A 12,945-nucleotide genomic window follows, 5' to 3' on the forward strand; every position below is an offset into this window, starting at 1 on the left:
GAGATTTAGAATCAGATCCACATTGCAGAGTTCCCTGGCCTTGTCCCCCAGGGGCCTCCGTACATCTGTGCTGTTCCTTTGTGTGCTTTACGCGCTTCATTGTGGCTTGGCCTCAACGGCCAGTAACGTACATGTGCCCACGTGACAGGACTGAACTCAAACATGTGTGACGTTTCACTTGTTGCACCCAGACAGGGACATAGACGTCTCTGTCATCCACTGCAAACTGTTTGAAATAATCTGAGAATTCAAGGACAACTCTCCTCATCCTACTCCTACATGTTTTTATTACATTAAGTGAATTATCCCAAGAGAGGCATGAACAAGTACAAATTCCTCTTTATATTGAGTTCACATAAGTCATTCCAAAACACACTTAGAAACTCTTTCTCTCTGTGACTCGCAGAGGAACCTACGAGACAAGGGAGCTCAGAGACCCCAGAAAGGTCTATGGTTAGTAACTTTAATGGGACATGCAGAGTTTAAGTAAGAGACAGGCAGAAAGAGGAGAGAGAGGGAAAGACAGGATCCCAGTATGTCAGTCTAAGCCTAGAGCAGCATAACTAAGAGCTGGTCCAAGCCTGATCCAACTTTAACTAGAAGCTAACAAAAAGGAAACATTGTGGAAAGCTATTTAATAAATCTTGAAAATGCAGTACGAGTCAATTTCTCTTAAAGCTCTTGAAAAAATACGAAGGTACTAAATAATATTCTATCATTTTCTCGAATCATCTGATGATGATGGTCACGGAAAATCCTCATAATTTTTCATAAACAAAATAAAAATAACAGTTCATATTTTTCAGATAGTCTCCTGGTATAAGTCTGCCACTTCTTACCCCACATGTTTATGGGCTATATTGCTTTAACAAACTCTTCAGGTTGTGTGAGATGATAAAATACAGCAAGGGGCACACTGAGAAAGTATAATGAAGTATGATAGAGATGTGTAGAAAGTGAGCTCTCTCGTGGTGTGTGTGGCTCTTAAAAGAGCCGTTGTGGTTTAAGGGGGTCCTTGGGGACCCTCTACTTCTTGGAGGCCTTCTCGGTCTTCTTGGGCAGCAGGACGGCCTGGATGTTGGGCAGCACACCGCCCTGCGCGATGGTCACACCGCCCAGCAGCTTGTTGAGCTCCTCGTCGTTGCGGACAGCCAGCTGCAAGTGACGGGGGATGATCCTGGTCTTCTTGTTGTCACGGGCAGCGTTTCCTGCCAGCTCCAAGATCTCAGCGGTCAGGTACTCCAGCACAGCCGCCAGGTAGACGGGGGCACCGGCACCGACACGCTGGGCATAGTTTCCTTTACGTAGCAGTCTGTGGACACGACCCACCGGGAACTGGAGCCCGGCACGGGACGAGCGGGTCTTCGCCTTTGCTCTGGCCTTTCCGCCGGTTTTGCCTCTTCCACTCATCTTGATATTTCTTTCTAAAGTCTGGACTTAGAGAAGTGAGAACCTACACGGACTCCACCCCGCTTATATGGCCGCGGGGCGCGCGCCTTGTCCCGGCGCACCAACCAGAGAAGAGGCTTCCAGCTGCAGCAGAGGGCGGCCCGCGCTCAGTTCCACACTCTGAACAAATCTCTCCAATAAGCAGCGGAGCTCCAGGCGGGGACCGACCCCCCCCTCCTCGGCGGGGCTGAGCTGCCTCTCTCCAATCAGGAGCCGGAGCTGTGCAGCAGCGTCACCGTGTCTCTTCCGCTCCCCCGCTTTAAGACCAGCGCGGCGCTTCTTTCTATTCAATGAGACTCTGAGTGAGAGGAACAAGAAGGAATCATGGCAAGAACCAAGCAGACCGCCCGTAAATCTACCGGAGGCAAAGCCCCCAGGAAGCAGCTGGCCACCAAGGCTGCCCGCAAGAGCGCGCCGGCTACCGGCGGCGTGAAGAAGCCCCATCGTTACAGGCCCGGTACCGTGGCCCTGCGAGAGATCAGGCGCTACCAGAAGTCCACCGAGCTGCTGATCCGCAAGCTGCCCTTCCAGCGCCTGGTCCGTGAGATCGCTCAGGACTTCAAGACCGACCTGCGTTTCCAGAGCTCCGCTGTCATGGCTCTGCAGGAGGCCAGCGAGGCCTACCTGGTCGGCCTATTCGAGGACACCAACCTGTGCGCCATCCACGCCAAGAGGGTGACCATCATGCCCAAAGACATCCAGCTGGCTCGCCGCATCCGAGGAGAGAGAGCTTAGATTGTCTGCAGCTCCACAAAAACCACAAAGGCTCTTTTAAGAGCCACCTCATTCCCACCAGAGAGCTGCTGTCCTACTCTGTGTCATACAGACTTTATACAACATGTTACAATCAAAGCATCACCTCACTCATAACAGAGAGCTGCTGTCCTTACTTTGTCATATACACTTTAAACAACATGCTACAATGAAAGCATCACCTCAGGGTTACAGCGCTGTGGACCTCAAAGCTGCACACAGTGGTGATCTGGACTCTCAACATCACCGTCAGTTCAAACTTCAAAAGATTATTCCCTCCCTCAGCAGACTCACTTCTTTTTTTAACTTAATGGATCATTGTGAGAGTTTAAACGTAACTCTGATGATCAGCTATTTATTGGTTATAAATATGATGTCACTTTAAATACTCTGATACCTGCTCTCTACTTGCACTGACTGAAGACTTCAAACCATTGACTTCAAATGTGTTTGAGCACATTTGACTCAGTTTTTACCTTTACCCACAGAAAGTGTTCACACATCTGTCCATCCATCACTTCCTCCTCCTCCAGTGAGACTGAAGCGGAGCTGTCGCTGTCCGAGGTGCTGAACTACACCAGGTAAAGTCCTGTTCTGACAGGTGAGTTGAGGTGCCCGTACAGAGGTTATGACAGTGATTTGAAAGACAGATATTGTGACGGCTACACCAACGGGTGGTGCTAGTGATGTCCCTCAGATCAGGTCGTATCTTCAGCTCATTTGTGCTCATTCGTTTCAGCTTTTTGAAACGAAGAATGATTCATATTGTCTTTAATGCACACAAACATCACTGCTGACAAAGACTTTCCACCCAGCCAGAGGGAGCATGTTGAGATCTGTTGTTCATGTTATGCGCCATAATGGAAACAATATGTGCCATCCTGCAGGGACAACAGGGAAAACAGAGGCCAGTGTGCAACCTTGATACTTGATCCCCTGATTGGGCAAAATTAAAGAAAGACTTTTTGACTCTATCTATCTATCTATCTATCTATCTATCTATCTATCTATCTATCTATCTATCTATCTATCTATCTATCTATCTATCTATCTATCTATCTATCTATCTATCTATCTATCCATCCATCCATCCATCCATCCATCCATCCATCCATCCATCCATCCATCCATCCATCCATCCATCCATCCATCCATCCATCCATCCATCCATCCATCCATCCATCCATCCATCCAGTTTGTAATTTATGGATCAGGATAGTTCCTTTCCAGGCCAGCAGGGGGCAGCAGAGGGCAATCTGTGGCGCAGGAAACGCCTTTACAGTGTTGCTTCTCTTTATTCTGCCTGAGCCTCCAGTCTGAATCAGTCCTCCCTTGTCTCTGATCAGGAGTGATAGTTTGTGTAAATGTGTTTGAAATCATGATTTTTAAAGGTCTGGATGTAGAGTGAGGAAAGAGGAGTGGACGCTCTCAGACAGTTAGTATTAGTGTAAAGGGAACTAGTGTAAACTTAGTACACTAGTTCAAGCCAGCTGCCCAGGAATGGATGTATCTAAAGCTCTAATCTCAAAATGACATAATCTCACGAATACTGACCCTTCGTTTGTCACCGCTCATGTAACTCTTGAAAGGTAATAACAAGCCAAGCTTCTTTCTGCACACTAACCTTTTGAGGCTCCAAAGCTGGACAGCTACCTAACATGGAGGTGTCAAACTGTAGTTCCTAAAACAGCCTCTTGGGGCTCTCTTCCAAAAGCGTGTACATCCTGTACAGCAGGGGTTCCCAAACTTTTCAGTCCACGAACCCCAAAATATAGATGCTAAAGACTTGCAACCCCCACTGTCCCTCAAAGTGATTTAATGTGAGGTCTGTATGAGCATGTGTCTGTGTTTCCTGTGCTGTTATGAATTAATCTGCTGCTCCTGATGCTTTTGATAATTAACTGTTCACTAACCATAAACTTAGGAGTCATCTGGCAACAAAGAAAGGCAGAAAACTCATTACATTTTTTATTTTCAAGGTTTTATTTCAAGTTTAGCTACTATTTTTGTCGATATGTTTAACTACAATGGGTAAAATGTACAACTTTTAGTTACTTTAAAAAAAACCAACCCTCCTATTCATGGCTTTCACGTGACGTTATACAGCATTCAAGGCGCCATCTTAAGGACCGACGTGGGACCAAACATCAACAAGTTCTATCCACTTTAAAACAATATTCCCAACACTGACCCTGCTGTCACGTGTTGAACATTTATTCTAATCAACAAATGATGAAACAAAACGTCCAAATGAAATCCACTGACCTCTCAAGCTTCTACAAAATCTCATGTATATATATCTCAGTTTGCTGTATCAGCATCCTTTGTTATATAACAACTGTTTCCTGTAACATTCAAATCACTTCATCCCCTGGCTGTTTTCAATACTTGCTTTTGATTGGTCAAAAACCATAACACAGTGATTGAGCCTCAGTAGCAATGGGAACATTAGGAACAACCTGATCTCATGTCATAATAAATCAACCCACAGAAAGTAGAACGGAACACATCAAAGCAGAATAGAACGGAATGGGGCAGATCACATCAATGCAGAATAGAATGGAACAGAGCGAAATAAATCAAAGCAGAATAGAACGTAACTGAGTGGATAACATCAAAGCAGAACAGAACGGAACGGAACGGAGCGGAACACATTAAAGCAGAATAGAACTGAATGGAACACATCAAAGCAGAAAAGAACAGAGATGATCACATCAAAGCAGAGTAGAACGGAATGGGGCAGATCACATCAATGCAGAATAGAATGGAATGGAGCGGAGCACATCAAAGCAGAATAGAATGGAATAGAGTGGAACACATCAAAGCAGAATAGAACGGAACAGAGCAGATCACATCAAAGCAGAATAGAACAGAACAGAGCAGATCACATCAATGCAGAATAGAATGGAATGGAGCGGAGCACATCAAAGCAGAATAGAATGGAATAGAGTGGAACACATCAAAGCAGAATAGAACGGAACTGAGCGGAACACATCAAAGCAGAATAGAATGGAACAGAGCACATCACATCAAAGCAGAATAGAACGGAACGGAACACAACACAACAAATCAGAATAGAATGGAATGGAGTGGATCACATCAAAGCAGAATAGAACGGAATAGAGTGGAACACATCAAAGCAGAATAGAACGGAATATAGCAGAACATCAAAGCAGAATAGAATGGAATGGAGTGGAACACATCAAAACAGAATAGAACGGAATGGAGTGGATCACATCAAAGCAGAATAGAACGGAACGGAGTGGATCACATCAAAGCAGAATAGAACGGAGCGGAGTGGATCACATCAAAACAGAATAGAACGGAACGGAGTGGATCACATCAAAGCAGAATAGAATGGAATGAAGCAGAATCGAATGGAATATAGCAGAACACATCAAAGCAGAATAGAACGGAACGGAGCGGATCACATCAAAGCAGAATAGAATGGAATGGAGTGGAACACATCAAAACAGAATAGAACCGAACAGAGCGGATCACATCAAAGCAGAACAGAACGGAATAGAGGGGAACACATCAAAGCAGAATAGAACAGAACGGAACGGATAACATCAAAGCAGAATAGAATGGAATGGAACGGAACACATCCGAGCCAAATAGAACCATGATTCATTCTAGAAGACTAAATTAACATCAGGAACAACCTGATCACATGTTACATCAAATCACTCCAGAGAGTAGTCCATCTCCTTCCCCCTCCCGTGGGGAAATAATGACAGTTAGCGGGCACAGATGTGAGAGCAGCCTGAGGAGCTACTGGACCCCAACCATCTCTGAGAGGGAGAAGTGGAGCAACATCCTGTCCTGGGATCCAGAGCTGGAGAGACCATTTCTCAGCTGCTGATCTCTACAAAGTCACTGAAACCAGAAGAGGTAGAGATAACAGACACAATTTTCAAAGAGGAGACGTGTGACTCATTTATGTAAAAAGTCAACTTCAAAGAGAAGACATCACTGCAGATTGGTCTCTACTGAAGCAGATCATATCTTAATGCTGTGTGTTAAAAGAATCACACAAACTAGCTCAGGACATTGACTTCATACTAACTCACCCTGAGCAGTGTGTTAAAGAAACACTGACTCACAGCAGCAGTGACCCTTCTCTCCAGCAGACCTCTGGTCGAGGACCATCAGTTCATCAGATTTACTCCTCCTCCGTCCACCTCACTGCACAGTTTACAGTCAGGGCACTCCCTCCGTACCTGCTACTATATCAGAGCTGAAAGGGTCAGCCGCACACACCAAATCTTCATTTTCATCTGTCTCACCGGCAAAACAGACTTTAGCAGTATATTCCTCTGACCCAGAGAGAGAGAGCGAGAGTTTGCAGAGAGGGATCAATTGTCCCAGAGAGTAAACAAAGTGATTTTATTGTTATTGATTGATATATTTAATATTAATGCACAGGCTCTTACATATTTAAGCTCAATGCCGGGGAGGGTTGTGCAGTTTATTCCCAAAAGCAACACAGCTTTATCATATTTTAGGGGTCCAAACCACTGCTGGAGCCCTTTTGTTTAAAATCTTAGTGTTTTTTATTCTGTTTTAAAGTAAAAAAGTTAAAATTGAGCACAAAAATCCTAAAAGTACCAGTTTAACATTTATTGTATTTAATTATTTTTAAAAACTTAAAAATCACAAGAAAAAAACAAAAATAAATACTTTTAAATATAAAAACTGTGCCACAAAATAATTAATGTACTATCAACAATAAAAAAAACAACCATGTGGTGAGAAACAGCCAAAATAATAAACATTAAAACATGAGAAACAAACATTTAGAAACAACCAACGCGTGTTTATTCATGAATCTCTATCACTCCTATACTGAGCGTTCTCCTGTCAGTTAAGAATCAGTGCACATCCTCGCCATGACCTGCCAGTGACCACCACAGAAGAAGGTGTGGATGCATGCATCCTGTGGACCGAAGAGCATGGCACAGACAAAGAGAGAGAGAGAGAGAGAGGCCTCCACATAAAACACATTCAGTTATGTAAGTGTTATGATTTGCTCCAGAAAACACAGGAAGCAACGTAACGTCTGCACAGTACGCATCACAAAGTTTACCAGCTAATTTAGCCCTACCTTATCCATCCAGGTAAAGTAATGAAGGGATGGTTATCATAATTATTTCTTCTTTGTGTCTCTTGACATTTGTAATGGACAGATTTGCAATTTATTGATCTCAACGTAAGTGAACCGTGGTGGTCCTCATGTTGATGCCCCTTCATGATGTGGATCATCTTTATGAGACAACTGACAAGTCTTTACCGTCTTTAATTCAGATGTAAAAGTAGTAAACAGAATTATTCATGAGATTTGTGTTTTACATTCAACTACAAAGTTTAAAAATGACCACAAAAGAAGAAAAAGATTAAATCTTTGCAGAATGTGTTTTACGGAGGAAGTAGTTTTTTGTGACCCGAGTAGCTTCAATAATATACAGACTTACAGTGGATAGCACAAGTCTACACACCCCTGTTAAAATGTCAGGTTTTGTGATGTAACAAAATGAGACAAAGATAATTCAGGTCAGAACTTTTTCCACCTTTAATGTGACCTATAACATGAACAACTCAATTTAAAAAAATTAAAATCTATTAGGGGGAAGAATAAAAAATAAATAACTAAAATAATGTGGTTGCATAAGTGTACACACCCTCTTATAACTGGGGATGTGGTTGTGTTCAGAATTAACCAATCACATTCAAACACATGACAAATAGTAGTCAGTATCCACCTGTCATAATTTAAAGTGACTTTGATTAATCCCAATAAAGATCAGCTGTTCTAGGAGGATTTTCATCACATTTTCTCAGTTTCATCTTACAGCAAAAGCCATGGTCCACAGAGAGTTTCCAAAGCAGCAGAGGGATCTCATTGTTGAAAGGTATCAGTCAGGAGAAGGGTACAAACATGTTCCAAGGCATTAGATATACCATGGACCACAGTGAAGAAAATATGGTACAACAGTGACATTACCAAGAACTGGACATCCCTCCAAAACTGATGAAAGAACCAGAAGAAACCTGTTCAGGGAGGCTTCCAAGAGGTCTACAGCAACATTAATGGAGCTGCAGGGATGTCTCACTAGTACTGGCTGTGTACTACATGTGACAACATCTCTCCTATTCTTCATATGTTTCAGCTGTGGGTAGGGTGGCAAGACGGAAGACTTTTCTTATGAAGAAAAACATCCAAGCCCGGCAACATGTTTCAAAAACACACATGAAGTCTCCCAAAAGCATCAAATGTTTTATGGTCTGATGAAACCAAGGGTGAACTTTTTGGCCATAATTTCAATTCCAAAAACACTGCACATCACATAAAGAACACCAGACCCACAGAGAAGCATGGTGGGGGCAGCATCATGCTTTGGCCTGGTATTCTTCAGCTGGAACCAGGGCCTTAGTAAAGGTGGAGGGAAGTATGAACAGTTACAAACACCAGTCAGTTTGACGCAAAACCTCCAGGCCTCCGTTAGAAAGATGAAGATGAAGAGGAATTTCTCCTTTCAACACGACAACAAACCAAAGCATACATCCAAATCAACAAAAGGGGGCTGTGCACAGGAGATGCCCTCACTATCTGATGGATTTGGAGCTTTGTTGTAAAGAAGAATGGGCAAACATTGCCACATCAAGATGTGCCATGCTAATAGACTCCTACGAAAAAGACTGAGTGCTGTGATAAAATCAAAAGGTGCTTCTTTTATTTTGTATTCTTCCCCCTAAAAGATTTTATTTAGTTTCAGTTGAATTGTTCACGTTATAGGTCACATTAAAGGTGGATAAAGTTTTGACTTGATTTATCTTGGTCTCATTTTTTTACATCACAAAACCTGGCATTTTAACAGGGGTGTGTAGACCTCTGCTATCCACTGTATGTTTCTTTTAACATCTTGATGTGTCAGGGCTCTATCTTTAGCAATACAGATACTAGTAGTATAATTAAGTGTTGCTATCAATAAGCAACAAACAATAGAGTCACATATCTTGTTCAGCCACTCAGAATTAGACTGCACCCCACGTGCAGACTCTAGTCTTCATCAAAAGGTTTGCAGCCTTGAACATTTGCTGCATGTCTCCCCCTGCTCTCTACTCCCAATACTTCCTGTCTCTTTTCAGCAGTCCCATCAAATTTAAGAAAAAATCCCTAAAATATCAATTAAAAAAACACGCAGCACTCAACGTGTTAGAATTGTAGAAAACATTTTAAGAAGTGAAAAATCAGTTCTCAAGTGAAAATCATGAAAAAAAAGGAAAATTAAGCTTCTCACCAAAATCATTAAAAAGGTAACATTTTTCTGCCCGCTTCAAAATCATGAAAATTTTGCATTTGACTTTAAAATAATAAAAAAATAACTTTTAGCTTCAGACATGAAAGTGAAAATTTTGCTACTGACTAAAAAAAAAAAAAGTTTTTCATCCGACTCGAAAATCATGAAAAAGTCAAATCTTGTAAGTTGATTTAGTTTTGCTTACGTTAGCACTCTTCTTCAAATAAGTTCACTAATGAAGCTCCTCAGTGACTGTGTTGTGTTCATGCTAGTCCAATATGTTACCGTTACATCGCACCATCTGTAGTTCGGGTATTCACTTATTAGCAACTAAAGGCTGATTTATACTTCTGCGTCTCCCCTACGCAGCAGGGGCTGACGCGGACATGAGCACCACATACTTGTGCGTTGATGTGTCCGTGTCGCGCAGCATTTCTCCGCTGAAACACTTGAGGGCAGTGCGGTCTCTCTGATAGCCGGTCGCCTGCTTCCGGCCCCGCTACGATCTCTGTTTACCTCTCCTCAGAGATTCAGAGCATGTTATGTTAATCTACAGCTGAGACATGTTGCTGTTTATCATACAGACATGATAACATGAAGAATAGAGAGGAGATGAAATACACAGCCGATGAGCGGGGATCCTGGAAGTGCTGTAAATGCGGGAAATACAATGCCGCCGAGCGGACCAATCACAGGGCTTGTGGTCCGCGTTGATTCTACGGGTAGTTACATTTCGGAGGAGGTGCACGTCAGCTACATGCGTTGGCCTATGCGTAGGTACGAGAGCTACTCGAACCTCTGGCATCAATTCCACACAGAAGTATAAATCAGGCTTTAGGAGGAAGAGTGATTGGCGGTTAGCAGCTTTCTCACAAACCCGAATACAAAGACAACACGGCGACGCGGCGCATACGCTACAACAACGATCCAGACTGATATGGCGTCTTCAACCCGTCTGCGGTGTACACAACCATGCAAACAAGACATGAATGTTTTACAATGATGACAATATTTCAAATAATATAATGTCAGACTTGCAGGAATTGAATATTTTGGTTAACCATAACCCTACACCAAAATTCAGGCCCTGATGTATGTGTTTGTAAATGTATGATACAGTCTGTTTTAGCATAACGGTATCTTTAAAGGAATGACTGCCTCAGCTCTTTAGCGTACCTTTATATCTGACATGTTTTTTATCATATTCAAATTTAGAAATATTAAAACCTTAAGTCTTATTATGCTGTAATGTTTTTAATTTTACATCTATGTGTTGCGTTTTTGATGCATAGGTTTTCAAATGTCTTTCTGCTCATGCAGCCAAATGCACATATAGATGCAGAGATAGGATGCTCGAGTGAAGAGAGAGAGCCGTGTTGAAACAGGGACTTCCCTGAGCCTCCATCATCTGCAGGGAGGGAAAAAAAACACTCACACACACACAGCCTCCCACATACACACACGCACACTGTGCTGAGAGCTAGCAAGGGGCTTTAAACAGCTTCACTCTAAACAGAGACAAAGGGACTGTAACGTGCCACAATGGAGGAAAACATGGATGAATCGCAGAGCCAGAAAGGTAGGACGGAGCAGTAGTTTGCTCAATTTTATCTTTCATCAGCTGTGCCGTTGAGCCATTGTTCTGCTCATCCATCCATCTCGGTGTCATGGGATTCTTTTGTGTGTGTGTTGTGGGCTGAGAGAGAGGAGACGTGTCCTGCAGAAATAAAAAACACATACATTTTCATCTGAATTTACAGTTTGCACATTTCCTTTCTCGTGATTGTTGTGCTGGTTGTGTTTTTTTTTCCAGCAGAGACATGAAGTAATCTGTGATTTTTATCATCTCTCCATCTCTCTCTGTGTGTCTGCTCATGATAACACCCGGATTATACAACCCTGTTTTTGTGGTGCGTTCGATGAATACATGCTCAAATGAGCAGATTGTTTGTGTCGAGGACGAGAGGAGATGGTAGACACTGGAGGGAAGGTGTTGTTTTGGAGGCTGGACGGACAGATGGACAGACAGATGGATGGATGCATGTATGGATGGATGGATAGATGGATGGAGGAGGTGGGAGTGGCAGAGGGGGGGAGGGAAGGGGGTATATGAGGGTGATAGAAGGAGGGAGCGTGGGGCAAAAAGCTTGCAATAAAGCCTAAAAATCAGAGGGAGGAGGGATAAGTGGGGCAGTGATTGATGCCTCCATTGGGATTTTCTTTGTTAGCCTCCATTGTTGATGCTTCACGCTTGTCTGAACGCCTTTTCCTCTCCTCTCTCCCTCGCTCTCTGCATGTCTCCCTTTTTTTCTACCCGTCTGTGTCGCTCCCTACCCTTTCCCTCCATTTTCTTTATGTCTCTATCACTCGTCTCCCTCGATTCATTTCTTCTGCTCAGTAGGTCTCAAACTCCATTTGCAGGCTCTGCCTCTGCAGGTCTCTGCTCTTTCTGTCTTTCTTCATCTCTGCCACCTCAAACCTCTTTTTTCCCTCCCTTTTTCCTCCCCTCTCTTCTTCCTTCATACACTGTTTCCTCCCTCCATCAAATCTCTTTGTGCAGCTCAAATAAAATCACCTGTTTTCACTTTCAACAGTTCTTTTTTTTTTTTTTTTTTGGCGTATTTTTTAACCGTACCCTCCCATATTTTTGTTGTTGTTGTTGGCTATAAAAAATGGGCGTGTCCATTTTCTTCGGCGCACCTTCGGTCTTAAATCAGACGTAAGCGGCGGCTGCTTGCACGGCTTCAGAAATGCACCAAAGACGAAGATGTTTCAGCAGACAAATAAAACATTATTTGCATTTATCACCGTTTATTAACACTGTATCTATGGCAACACCGCTATGTAATGGTCGTCCGCGGTGCGATAGGCGGATTCGTGTGTTTTTTCTGGAAGGAACCTGTTTTAGCCAATCAGAGAGCCAAACGGTGAGGCATGATGTTTCAAGCAAACATGATTTTTCATTCCAGCCACTTTTCTCTTTTTTTTTTTCCGAGCACTCACCCCCTCTCCTTCTGTTCATCCCTTCAACTAGTTCCCATCCTACATCCTACATCCTACATCCGTGTCATCCTCTCAGTCTCCATTTCTTTATTTCAAAGCTTCCTTTAGTATCACCGTCAGACCGCCTTGCTTCTCTCTGCTGTTTAAAAGAAGATCAGGTGGAGAGAGATGAGATATGAAAGAGACAGAGGGCCAGGTGATGGACATGAACGTCATTTTGAATCCATGAAAACATCTTTATAGTGAAAGTATTGATATTTGATCACACTCTCAGATTCAGAAGGTATTAGTATGAAGTCCAAGGCGAGCTCTCTGTGGGAAATCCACACCCTGGCAGCGCTGACATTTCACACAAACTGGCTGTTTCTCTGCTTCTTTTGGCTGAACAGATGACTGATGGTGTGTTGACGGCTAATGCAATTAATTATTAACACGTCAG

The 12,945-nt window shown here is 43.1% G+C and overlaps 3 protein-coding genes across 3 annotated transcripts in view; 2 read left to right on the forward strand and 1 right to left on the reverse strand.

The window, feature by feature from the left end:
- Positions 1-974: 974 nt before the first annotated feature.
- Positions 975-1,429, reverse strand: LOC117815467 (histone H2A-like). Its single transcript, XM_034687202.1, has one exon. The coding sequence runs from the start codon at positions 1,408-1,410 to the stop codon at positions 1,027-1,029; it is 384 nt and encodes a 127-aa protein (XP_034543093.1). The 5' UTR covers positions 1,411-1,429; the 3' UTR covers positions 975-1,026.
- A 328-nt stretch (positions 1,430-1,757) lies between these two features.
- Positions 1,758-2,304, forward strand: LOC117815235 (histone H3). Its single transcript, XM_034686825.1, has one exon. The coding sequence runs from the start codon at positions 1,774-1,776 to the stop codon at positions 2,182-2,184; it is 411 nt and encodes a 136-aa protein (XP_034542716.1). The 5' UTR covers positions 1,758-1,773; the 3' UTR covers positions 2,185-2,304.
- An 8,632-nt stretch (positions 2,305-10,936) lies between these two features.
- The window catches only part of LOC117816099 (neuronal membrane glycoprotein M6-a-like), a 35,655-nt gene continuing 33,646 nt past the window's right edge, over positions 10,937-12,945 (forward strand). The window contains exon 1 of the mRNA XM_034688211.1: positions 10,937-11,082. Coding sequence (XP_034544102.1) covers positions 11,046-11,082 — 37 coding nt within the window. The 5' untranslated portion in view covers positions 10,937-11,045. The remainder of the gene's footprint in view (positions 11,083-12,945) is intronic.

This window comes from Notolabrus celidotus, chromosome 7 (genome assembly GCF_009762535.1).
Source record: "Notolabrus celidotus isolate fNotCel1 chromosome 7, fNotCel1.pri, whole genome shotgun sequence".
In the NCBI taxonomy this organism is placed as follows: Eukaryota; Metazoa; Chordata; class Actinopteri; order Labriformes; family Labridae; genus Notolabrus; species Notolabrus celidotus.

Excerpts from the sequence above, each read along its gene's own strand:
- LOC117815467 (XM_034687202.1), bottom strand. The coding sequence starts at position 1,410 with ATGAGTGGAAGAGGCAAAACCGGCGGAAAGGCCAGAGCAAAGGCGAAG.
- LOC117815235 (XM_034686825.1), top strand. The coding sequence starts at position 1,774 with ATGGCAAGAACCAAGCAGACCGCCCGTAAATCTACCGGAGGCAAAGCC.